The sequence below is a fragment of the Xyrauchen texanus genome, chromosome 8 (assembly GCF_025860055.1).
Source record: "Xyrauchen texanus isolate HMW12.3.18 chromosome 8, RBS_HiC_50CHRs, whole genome shotgun sequence".
Classification (NCBI taxonomy): domain Eukaryota; kingdom Metazoa; phylum Chordata; class Actinopteri; order Cypriniformes; family Catostomidae; genus Xyrauchen; species Xyrauchen texanus.
The window spans coordinates 18452506-18465287 of NC_068283.1; the positions used below are offsets into that span (position 1 = coordinate 18452506).

Below are 12782 nucleotides of genomic sequence, written 5' to 3' on the forward strand. Positions count from 1 at the left end.
ACGCCGTTGAGCTCAAAAAAATGTTAGGCTGTGTTAAGTCTGGAAGCTACAGGGGATTTGTCAGACGGAAATAATACCGTTTTATCGACAGGAAACACATGCACGAGCCACATATTATCGTAGCGTGCTTTTTTAAAATTTTATATCCGCTTGAATCGAGCGTCTTGGGTTTATCCTGACAGAAAGTTCGTCGGTTATTTTGTGGGAGTGATGTCGAATCCTGGGACTCGAAGGAACGGGTCAAGCATCAAAATCCGACTGACAGGTAAAAAGACCAGCAAATAACATCTTTTATCACTCCAAAATAAACATAATGCAGTTTATTGTAATTTCACACCTCTGATTACACTCAAATCGGCTAAAGTGTGACTGGTAAGCTAATGCGAGTATCGTGCTAGCTTCTGCCGAGGCGAGTTGCAGCAGCCCTGTTCTTCATACTAAGCCCGAATAACACACAAAAAAACTGCCTTTCGCTCAACGTGTTTTGAAGTAGGTTTATTGGCATTATTTTCCACATACTTGAATGCTATTCGCCGAAAGCAGCTCTGCATTCATGGATTGTTGTGTTGGATTAGTCATAAATCAGCTGAGAATTAACCGGATGAAGCCGAGGCAGCTGTTTTTCTCCACTCCTCTCATCTGGATGGCTGTGTCTCCGTTATATATTCAATGTCAAGACTGCCATGTATGGCTGATTCATTGTGAAGCTATTCAGTAATGTTTGGGGTATATAGTCACTGGAATATGAAGTTAACAATGGACTGGAGTGGTTGGGGTTTGTATGCTAATATACTGTTTCACAATCCACTGTGTTGTGTGATGGGTTTTGTTGGGTGAAACGTTGTCTTTCTCTACTCTTATGAAATCTCTCCTTACTTGGAAATGAGCAGGATATGATTGATGCATACTGATCTCTCAATGATATCATCACTGACATAGTGCATTGGAGGATATGATTTACTTTGTTTTCAATGATTTATAATAACTCAACAACATTTTAGTGGAATGGTAAAAATATTTCTAAATGCATAAATATTATTTGTTGTGTATCACATGATAATCCTCTCACCGTTTACACACTCTTATGTCATCTCAAACTTGCTTGCCTATTCTTCTGTGGAACACAAACGTAAATGTTTTGTTGGAGAAATTATGCCTGTTTGTCCATACATACAATGCAAGTGGAAAGTGATCAAATTTGCAATCTCCAAAAAAGACATATAGGTACTTGGGCAGCATAAAGGTTATTCATGAGTCTTCAGTGGTTTAATCCATGTGGTCTGAGGCAATCCAATCGGTTTGGTGTCTCTGTGCATGTGTCAAGCACTAGGAAGTCTCTTTGCGCTTGAAATCGTGATTGTGTCTTGAGACTACAATGCCTAGCTGTACTGTGAAAAAGGAGTTATTGTTTGGCCTGTTCTCATCCAAAACTGACTGGATTACTTCAGAAGACATGGATTAAACCACTGGAGTCTTCTGGATTACTTTTATGTTGCCTACTATGTAGTAGTCGACCGATGGCGATATCCAGAGTGCAGGGTGGCCAATACAATGCCGAAATATAGTAAATAACAAATATAAACTTGCTAAAAAATATTATAAACTCTTATTAACAATATATTTACTCAGTTGCATACAAAACAAAAAATATATATTGTATTTTAAATGTTAGCAGTTTCTTCAGATTTGTTTATTCATCCAATTTTAATAATTTATTTGCACACAAAGAAATATATTAGGGAGAAGGAAATAACAGTACACACAGTAGTCCAGCAACCATATGCACATTAACAGTCATATTCAAGAAATACTGAATCAAACCAATTGTACATGCAGTGCATAGTGAATAAGACATTTACTTATAGCACACGTGAAGCACTTTTACCTTGGGCTGCATCAGAAAACGTAGGCAGCTGACTTGCTACCTTGCTGCCTAATCAGCTGTGTTTGAATGAATTGAACTCTTAAGGAAAGTGGTCTCCGATCAGTTTGAAAAGCATCTTATTTTCATCGTACCTCCATATACAGCCTCTGGAGGCAGCATTTTCCTGGTTTCGGACACAACCTTGAAGTTGCACCCACTCGCTTGTGTGGCTCCATCTCCTGACAGTTTAAACTGCCTGGATCACCTGCTTGGATCGCTATGGACTAACCATCATGATTTTTGAATGAGAGGAACTTTTGGTCCTGATCCTGAAGTTTTTGATTCTGGCTGATAGAATACACGCTTCAGAGGAAGATATTAGATGAGCGTTCGACGGGAAGAAAACTCTGGATTTTCGTGAGGTTCATGAATTACATTTGTTTGAACAAGATATGTGCATATTGCAGATGGTATATGATATTAGTGTTATTGATTTTTGACTTATCATTAGAAAAGTTAAAAGGAACTGTTGAGGAGAGATCTGCTGAAGTAGTGTGAGGTTGGTTCATTACATCTGTTTAAACGAGATATTTGCATATTTGCAGAAAATATATAATATCATTTTTATTGATATTTACCTTTTTGTCATCAGACAAGACAGTTAAAAGTTACAAGGAACTGTTGAAGCAAGAGAGGGAGAATGAAAAAGCGAGCACTTTAAAGGTGAGCTCAAACGCCTCTGCCACGGCTCTGTATTGCAGATCGTTTAAGTGACACTGTGTTGCACACCGGTCTATTATTGTATTAACACAATGGGACGTAACAAGAAAACGAACCGTGACTCTAAACGCGACACATAATGATGACGTCAAAAATCGGTGACTGCAGCACAGAATATCACAATATTTACCAGTGTCCTCCATCTCTGAGTTTTTCTTGTGCATCGAAGTTCCCGCATCTGTTTTGAAAGCATCGTAACGTGGGTACGCATACGTCATTATCAAAGCAACCCATTCAAATAGGTTTGTTATGTCTAAATGTGCAAATCTGATTTGATCACTTGCAATTAATAGTGTGGTCAGTCTGCCTGAAAAGATCTGATTTGAGAAAAAATCTGATTTGCCTGCAGCCCGTTTGTGGAAACGGCACAGTAACATGAAAGTTTTGAGTACACTTGACACAAATTTAGGTGTTGTTTCTACTCAAAGATTTTAAATGGTAAATGGCCTGCACTTATATAGTGCCTTTTTAACCTTAGCGGTATTCAAAGCACTTTACACTTCATCTCTTTCACCCATTCACACACCAATGACAGCAGAGTTGCCATGCAAGGCGCTAGCCTGCCATTGGGAGCAACTTTGGGTTCAGTGTCTTGCCCAAGGACACTTCGTCATGTGGAGTCACGTGGGCCGGGAATCGAACAGACAACCTGCACTACCACCTGAGCCACAGCCGCCCCACAATATAACAGTATAATTTTAAGTGAAGTGAGCGAAATATTCATTTTATTGAGTAACAAAATCACTACATAAAAACAATGCATTTTCTGTGTTCGGTAGACTTAAATTATATCCTAAGTGCACAATGTATTTGTTGTTAATTGAACTTGAGCACATTAGGCTATATGTGCTTGATAAAACTTAGTACAGTTAATTCAAAAATGAAAACTTGTTTACTTAACAATAAAAAAAAGATTTCAAACTAACATATGTGTTTTTGTGTCAAGTGAACATAAAATGTTTATGTTGCTTTGATATTTCTGACCATTTGTGTAGACTCTACACTAAAATGTGTCATGGATGAGTTGGAATTTACAGTGTATTTGTGTGAAAACACCTTATAAATGCATTTAACTCTCTCACACACACACACACACACACACACACACACACACACACACACACACACACACACACACCAGAGAAGTCTGAATGAGATGGTATCTCAGTCTTTATTTTGCACAGATGTGCTTGTGTCTCACAAAATCACCTATGGCCACTTGAGAGTTTGTTTGTGGAAGAGATGTCCAAAACAGAGGTGGAAAGCTCTCAGGCCCACAGACAAATTCAGCACTTCCAGCTGTACTGCTCTGCCCCCTGGGCCCACGAAAGGAATTCTAATTGGACATGGAATGTCTGTCTCGTGAAACAATTGAGTGTTGAATCTTTTCAATTGCCGCTTTGCTGTTTAGTCTCGCATAGTGTTTAAGTCAAGAGGATTGGGGTTACCGGAGCTTCCAAGGAGATTTTTATCTGTATTCCAGTATTGGTAGATCGGCATTTGGGTAAAAATCGTATTTCTAATTTTTTTTACTAGTGTTTGTCATTGGTATTCACTTTTAGTTTACATAATGGATGCTCAGTTTCAAACTGATGTCATGGTATCCTAACTTTGTAATGGGTGTTGAAGTATGTCTTCAAATGAATTTGACTAAACTAGACAAAGGCAGGTGTTTTTCACTTTTCTGAATTAAAGTAACAACCACAGCATATGATCTTGTATATAGCGAAATTATTATTTATCTAAACATATTAGCTTAATGACGTACTATTTTGTTAATGATGGTAGAAAGTGTAATAATATTTTGACATGCATCACCATTGGGACTGCTGTATTTAGTCAACCTGTATCTTGTTTTACACACAGATTCCTGGTAGTTAGTTGTGCTGTGTTTTGATGTGTTATGACTTTATACAATCCGTTAAGTTTTAACAATCAACACCTTCATTTTTGATGATGTTTTTGGTTTGGGAGGCCATGACGGCACTATGTTTTATGCAACCGTATCAGTGAAAGGTCATTGAGTGTTAACATGCAAGTTCTTACACTGATTATGCTTAATTAGCCGACAACTTGCTAGTTCATGTAAACGCCTTAAATACAATGTGCTCAAAGGTTGTGCCCATGCCTGTTTTCATTTTGATGTCAAAAACAGAAAATGATCTGATCATTTCAAGTCTCATGTAAACATGGTTTATTGCATTGTTGGATTTTTAAAATAAGATTAATTCTTTTTTTTTCTTTTTTTGTAGTTATCAGCATTTTGACCCTTTTTACACCTGTTATTAAGGGGGCTTTCACACTAGCACTTTTGGTGCGCACCCCGGTTCGAATGACGTCAGAGTTGGGTTCGTTTGGATGATGTGAACGCTGTCTTCCGAACTCGGGTGCGCACCCGCGAACCGTACTCGAGTCCGCTTAAAAAGGTGGTCTGGAGTATGGATCATGTGAACTCCGGTATGGTTCGCTGCTGATATGAACGCAATCGAACCAAACCGCGGAAGTGACCCACTATTGATGACGTATAATGTGGTCGTCAGTCTCACACGCGTTACTTTCAAAATGAGCGGAAAGTTTTTACTTTCGTGCGTGCGTGTGTATACACTTACCTTGACGAAAAGCGGGATTGACGCACACGCACTGCAAGCAGAGAGATGATTTCTGCTGGCCTTCGCAAAAATTGTCTTCGGCGGACAGCCCGCTGTCTTTTGAACGATTTCAGTATTTTTGCGGCAGACAGACTCAAGTGTGTTTCTGTATCTTGATGTTGAAAACAAAACCAAAGGTTAAAAAAAAGAATAACAAATGTGAACCGAGCAAGTCTATTCATTGAATTTTGACGCCTTTTCATTTCGCGGTTATCAAGCAACACGATTACGCACCAGCTGCAGCTTGATGACGCAAGCGTACCGCGGTTCGGATACAAATATATAATGTGAACACAGTCCATCGGGGTGAGGGGGGAGCAATCGAACTCTGGTTCGGAACAGGCAATCGAACCAAGTGTGAAAGCCTCCTAAGATGCGTCTCGGGTGATCCAGTCACATGTGGTCAGGTAAGACACATCGCTGTTTACACCTGGTCACTTAAATGTGACCACTTGTGATCGGATTTGAAGGGGAGGGACACTGTTTCATGACTACAAACATCAATCACTATGTCAGCGTGTTACTGCATGACATTTAAGCATGAAAAAGTCTGAAAAGACAAAGAAAGTGCAAAAAATGGCATGTAATTTCTTCCAGATGCAGCTGAAATGTAATCTAAGCACAAATGCAACATTTCGATCAGAATTTTCTGTTATTTTAATGGATTAGTTATGTTAACCTGAGCTGCAGATGCTCAGGCTTCTCATAAGTGTCCCTGCATGTTGATATCAGACACACTGAAGAAGATCTGTGAATTTATAATGCTTGTGTGTGTATTCGCTTTTTACAAATTTCGGAGCGGACAGTTATTTCCTTTTAAACTGCTCTTAATCAACAAACTCTTGTTTTAGCTGAGCTGTTGTTTGACAGGTGAGGGGTGGTGCTTCGCTGCCGTCGGGACACATACAGGATGGATTAGCTTTTACACCTCAAAGGCAATGCGGTCACATGCGTTATTGTAACGCCTATTTTTGGAACTCACAGTGAATTAAATACTTTAGAAATGTAAACTACATCCTCTTTATTTGAAACAAGACAAACAATGTCAAAGTAAATAAAAATCAACTTGTTTTCAAAAATCTACTTTTCAAAAATGCTAAATATAACATTATGCCACATTTCAGTTTAAATTGTTGATTATTATTATCATTATTCTAAACTTTGCTCAAGAAACTTCTCAAAGCAATGTGAAAAATAAAATAAAACGTAAGTTAAAAAAGTATCCAATGAAAATAAACACTTCTTGAAGAAAGTAAATGGCACTTCTTGTGAAATAATAAATAAATAAATGACGAATGAATGCGAAGTTCATCTTTTGGCTTTCATAATATTCTTTTACATTCTTAATTTTGAGGTGGTAAAACAGATTGCTTGTATTATGAGTGATTATCATCATGCAAAACAGTTTGCAGATTAAATTGTTCTGCTCCCTGTCAGCTTTTGTTAACCTACAGCACTTCATTTTCATGACCTGTTAGGGAGTCGTCCCGTTCTGTGGAGATTTCTTTCTCCATTTTAGGTTTTCCTGGGTCAAAACTGATTTGAGTTGCGTGAGTGATCCCGATCTGAGTTCTTCTGCTGTATTTGTGCACACTTTGGAGCTCCAGAGAGAGTGTCCGCCAGACTCACGTGAAACATTCACATGTCAGATGAGAAGAATATTTAGCGCATTTGAAGCACCAAACGTGGCTGCAGAAAAATGTTTACTGCTGGATTAAACCTGTCCATGTTTCAATTTTCTCGGTCTCATGTGAAGCCCTGCCCACAGATAGATATGCCCACACTGTGCACATAGATATTTACATATCGTGATATAAACAATATAGCAAAATCTCTATCGATTGACACTTTATATCATTACCATGATATATATCATCATATCGACCAGCCCTAATCTGATCACAAAACATTTTAGACCTCGTTTAGACCTGAATTTAGCACTGTAAATGGGGTCATTGGTGTGTATGTAAACTGTAATAAAAAAAAACCAGTGGGAGATTGAATCATTTTTTTTTTTCAAAATTCCTCATTGCTGACACAAGGAACGTCTTTTTCTGATGCTTGATGGTATGCAAATCTTTCAGTACCTTGAAGTACAGCAGTGTTAGATGACAAAAATTTCACTCAGAAATCCTGGTAAAATTCCTTTGAATTATCAGATCAGAACAGAATTTCCAATAAAAAGTGATGTTCCAAATGACCCTTATTTTTGAGCCCCACACCTTGTAGCCCTCCAAAGCTCTCACAGTGGTTGGTAAAGTCTATGAAGGGAGTAGGGCAAAGGGATGATCATGTCTGAATGTAACACACCCTCTGTTCAAAGAACAACACCTGAGTTGAATGAAGCTTTTTATTTGTGTTCCATGCAAGCATGAATTTGAGCTTGCTCCGCAGTAATTGCACACAGATCATGGTTACAAAGTAATCAGGGTGAAATGCATTTTTGTTTCCTTATTACTTGGAAAGGTCTTTACTGATAATGCCCTATGAAAGCACTTGACTTCACTTGTTTTCAACTGCATTTTGCCCTGAGGGATTGTGGATTAGTTGGGTTGTTTAGGTCTTATTATTGTGTTAATGAGTAAGGCAGACTTGACGCAACTGTATATGAGAATGCAAAGCCATGCTAGCAAAACATTAATTGATTGGTATTCTGTTTTACTTTTGTAAGTTCTCTATTTACTTCTGCTATTACTTTATAACACACAAACTGCAAGGGTGTAAGCATTGAGGCTTCAAAACATGTTTGCCTTTTACTGCTAATCAGCTGTGTTGAACTTATGGTGTTGGTGTGACTGTTGTTTACTACCAAGACTTGTAAAGCTACCTGGTGATTTAGAAAAGCTGTTCCCTAAAGCCCCTGTAGACTATGATGTTTTGGTGTATTCACAATTAACATTTCTTTAACTAGGCTCCAGGTGTGCTATTGTGAATCCATTCAAAACACCTTTAGTTGAGTAATTACCATTATGAATAGTCCTGATTTTTACCATGTAATTATTTTGACAAGTTGACCAGTTAATATCTTGGTCCGAAATTAGCATAGTGCGTCATGTTTTTTAGCAAAGACATTTGATCTACAACACGTATACAGGGTATGAAATCAGCACCTGCCGGGTGTTTCACGCGCAGTGGCAGGTAATGTGGTAGCAGGTGACTTGTAAGACATCTCGGAGTGACAAATGACAGTAAATGCCATTAGACACAAAGACATGCATTTAAAGAAGCAAACTTAAGCATATTTTGAAGAGCAGACTAAAGAAAAGCCACAGATGTGGGTGTGTGATTCACTGTGTGTTCAGGTGCTCAGCGCGAGCTTGTCTCGTAGAACATGCAAATATTTCTCACTATTTCTTCTTTGTCAGTCATCTGGGAACAATTAGCAAGAATTGTGTTGTCTATTGACCTTATTTTAGCACTGCGCTCTTCCATGTTTTGTCTCTTACCTTCTGGTTTGAATTGAAGCTACTGAGAAGAGTTGATCAAAAGTGATTACGTGTGGGAACACAAAGTATTTTTCACCAAGAGTTGATGGTGTGAGACTGCACCTCCCCTTTACTATGTGAAAATGTTCATGAGGTGTTTTTGCTGTCACTAAATGTTTGTTTTTCCGACACTTATTAAGTTAGAGCATTGTTGATGTTTTCAGAGTGGTTCTGCGCTCCACAACTCCCTCTCATGCTTAGAGTAAAATAAGTGCTCTGAGTTCGGTACCATTCGGTTCATATGTGCGCTAAACGCTTTATTTACACTAAACTGGCGCGTCCTGCGTGAAGCGGTTTTTATTATCTGCGGTAGCAGCATCTCAGTCTCCGCAAGGCACAGGTATCATCATAATAATGCTGAATACAAGATGGGGAATAATTCAAGCAGCTTTATTAAATGATTGCTGAGCAAACCGTATTAACAGTAACACCTGTAGAGTACAGAAACTTCTCTTCCTCCATTCTTCTGTCATTTGTTTACCTTGCAAGAGTGTGTGGTCGCCCTTATTACACTCCCATGGAAACATGTGAAAGTGGAACTAATATTACCAACATCTAACAAACATCCAACATCCACATGCTTTAAAATTGGAGAATGTTGTGAAAAAATTCTGTGGAAAAGTTAAACCAAAATCAGAGTTGACGTCATTAAATGCAATGTAAATATGGCATATCATTGCTCAACTAAAGCAATGGTGACAGTGCAATCTCAGAACCCACTGCAGCCAAATAAGGTCATTTATGTTCAGGGATCTCTCACGAGACACAACATGCTGTAAAAGACGAGGTTGAATCCAGTTTTATACAATCAAATAAATTTGTTTTCTCACAAATGCAGCCAAAATATAATTTGAAAATGTTGAGCTCTCTGAAAAGTGCAAACCCAGTATCCACATTGGGACATAAAAAGAAATATATAATACTGAAAAATAAATAATTCAAATATAGAAAGTCACAAAACACTATATTGACAAGTTGTCATCTCTACAACAGTCAAGCTAGTCTTTCAATCCAAAATACTTACATCCCCATGACGAGTGCTTTTCTTGGCTACAACTTCCACAGTTGTATTGAAAAATTGTTACAGTTTACTGTGATAAAAGTTAGTAAGGGTGTTGATGTGAAGTCTTGTCATTGAACATGGCGCAGGGCAGTTTTTTTTCTTTCCTTCATCCTTAGGGACCTATAATTTCCGCGATCACGGAATCGCGGACGGAATCGCGGAATTGGCAAATTAACGCGGAATCTGGTGTAAACGCACCAGATTCCGCCATGTGAAGAACAAGGAGAAGTACAATAATAACGCTAGCAAGGCCACCACGTCCCTACAGACGTGCATTACTGCTGCTGCATTCAAGTCTTCAGACTCAAGAAAAGAGTTTGAAGATTTTGTCGCTATGTGTGCTGAGGCTGACATCCCTTTGGAAAAGATGACAAAACTGCGTCCGTTTCTAAAGAAGCACTGCAAACAGGGAGGAGCCTTACCTGAAAATGTAAGCAGTCTTCGCCAACTTCACCTACCCCGAGTGTTCGAGCAACATATCTCCTCTGTGCTAAAAAAGATCCATGGGAAAAAGTACTCCGTTGTTGTGGATGAGACTACTGATGCGAGAGACTGCAGCGTCCTAAACATCTCCTAAACTAAGTCCTAAGTCCTAAACTGCAGCGTCCTAAACACCATTTAAGGTCATTCCTGTTTTATTTGTGTACATTTTAATCATTAACATTAAAAGCACACTCTTTTTACGACTGAAATAACAGTAAAGGGTAAAAAAACTGAATTCGCAAAAATTTAAACGGAAAAAACGGAATTTTCAAAAATTAAAACGGAAAAAACGGAATTTGGGAAAAAATAAAACGGAATTTGGGAAAAAATAAAACTGATTTTATAGGGCCCTGCATCCTGTCAGCTGTTTAGACGTTTGAATTGCGCCATAGTGCTTTTAAATAGAAAATTCTCATGCTGAATTAAAATGCGCCATGATATCGAAGGAAGGACCGATTTAATCGCGCATGTGAGCCGCGCTGCTCTATTCTGTCACAGGAGCTCACAGCCCTGTTGACGGGCATGCACAGATAGAGCACATCGCAACTTCAGGGCTCTTTCACTCTGCGCACATCTGTGTCCCACATGAGAAGCAGGTTTCCTGACTGAAATGCGTGCAGACGTGGCTGGCATGAAAATGTCAAAAATAAAGGTGCATCTTAAAAATAGACAACAATTTTTATGCGTTCAATTGATGACATCACATCAATGGTGATCGTTACACCCCTATAACTACAACTAGAGGTTGCTGGTCCAGGATGGGTGCATGAGATAGCCTGTCTGCTTCTGTTAAAGTGGTGATCGTCAAGTGACTCAAGTAGCAAGTTGCTGCTTAAAAGTATAGTTTATATAAAAATGAAAATTCTCTCATCGTTTACTCACCCTCATGCCATCTCAGAATTTCATTCTGCTGAACACAAAACAAAGATTTTTAGAAGAACGTCTCCGCTTTGTGGGTCCTCACAATGCAAACGAATGATGGCCATTCACTTAATTGTGTAGCCCTCCCTGAAGGATCGTGAAATTAGTGTAATGAAGCAATCTTCAGGAGACATAGTGGCCAAATAAAAAGATATTACTTAATTTTGTATAGCCAGCCTAATCAACGTGAAATTGTGAATATATGATATATCGTCCAGCCCTAGTGTTTCCATGTTTACCTGTTAACATGCAGATCTGAATTTAGAGTAAACACTGAATGATATATGTGACATCCCATATCCCCTGTACATGCAACCTCTGAGTACACAGCGCTCACCATAATTGAATGACCAAAAGCATGACTTTCTTGTATTTCTATGCCTTTTTCTGATTTGTTTCCTGTATTTTTTCTAGGCAGCAGCCCATTTCAAGCTTTCATGCTTTTATGTTAAAAAACTATAACATGGCATTGCCAGCTAATGTGCCAGGTATCCGGCACGACAAGTAGTGCAGAAAGAGGCTTTCTGCTCCTGCTTCTGTGAGCCTGTGGTACTGCTGAATCCTGCTTATTCATTAAGGAGCACTTGCACCAGTCTGCTGTTTACTTTGTCACGTGCAGCCTGCTTGCCTGTTTCCTCTGCCTCTTTCTTCTCTTTATCTTTTTTTCTCCCCCCTCCTCCTGCACACTCGCACGTGAGTGTTTTATGTTCAAGGCTGTGTAGGTATGTGGAGCATGTGGCTTCTCAGACATTCCTGTGCGTGATGTTGATGTGGAGTCCATCTGGGGGTTTGTAGGGGGATACTGTTTAATTTTATCATGTGCTGTACTTTAAACTGACACTATTGAACAGAGCATGCCATAACCCGTCCCGTGTAAATACAGTGCATTCAAAAAGTATTCAGATCCCTTCATTTTTTAATATATTTAGTTATATTGCAGCCTTATGCTAAAATTAGGAATGTCCCGATCAGCTTTTTTGGCCCCCGATCCGATATTTAAATATTAAATATCTGCCGATACAGAGTCCCGATCCGATACTTGTATTTGCCTAGATAATAGAGCTGCAGACTGTTTTTGTTTGTTTACAAAAAATAATTAAGTAAACAAAGTAACTAAAGGATGTCTTCAGCTTAATACATTTAACTTAGTGCAGCTAGCATTTTTTTTATAAAACTCACATATCAAATCAACTTCTACTTTGAATGGTGTAAAAGATTATTTTAACTTTAATATTCAGGTACAAAAATTGTTTTGTATGGATGAATGGAAAGCTTACATACACTTACAAATGGTGTAAACAGCTTGACTTGAAGTCACAACAAAAAATGTATTCTATAAATCTAATAAAAAATTTCACAATTCCACTTAAAAGTGTCTTAAACAGTTACACATGAACAGGCCCAAGTTCAACAATAATGAAACCATTATTATTAGTTCTGTTGTCAATATCAAAATGCTTTTGTGACATACTGACAACCAGTAAAAACCATGAAAGCATCACACACTGCAGAGATTCATTCAAAAAGAAGAAAAATAT

The 12782-nt window shown here is 38.5% G+C and overlaps 1 protein-coding gene across 3 annotated transcripts in view; it reads left to right on the forward strand.

Annotated features, from left to right (window-relative positions):
* Positions 1–12782, forward strand: part of LOC127647718 (E3 ubiquitin-protein ligase SMURF1-like) — a 78549-nt gene continuing 65767 nt past the window's right edge. For all 3 annotated transcript variants that reach the window (XM_052132148.1, XM_052132149.1, XM_052132150.1), the window contains exon 1: positions 1–265. In XM_052132148.1, the coding sequence (XP_051988108.1) occupies positions 211–265 (55 nt within the window). In that variant the 5' untranslated portion in view covers positions 1–210. The remainder of the gene's footprint in view (positions 266–12782) is intronic.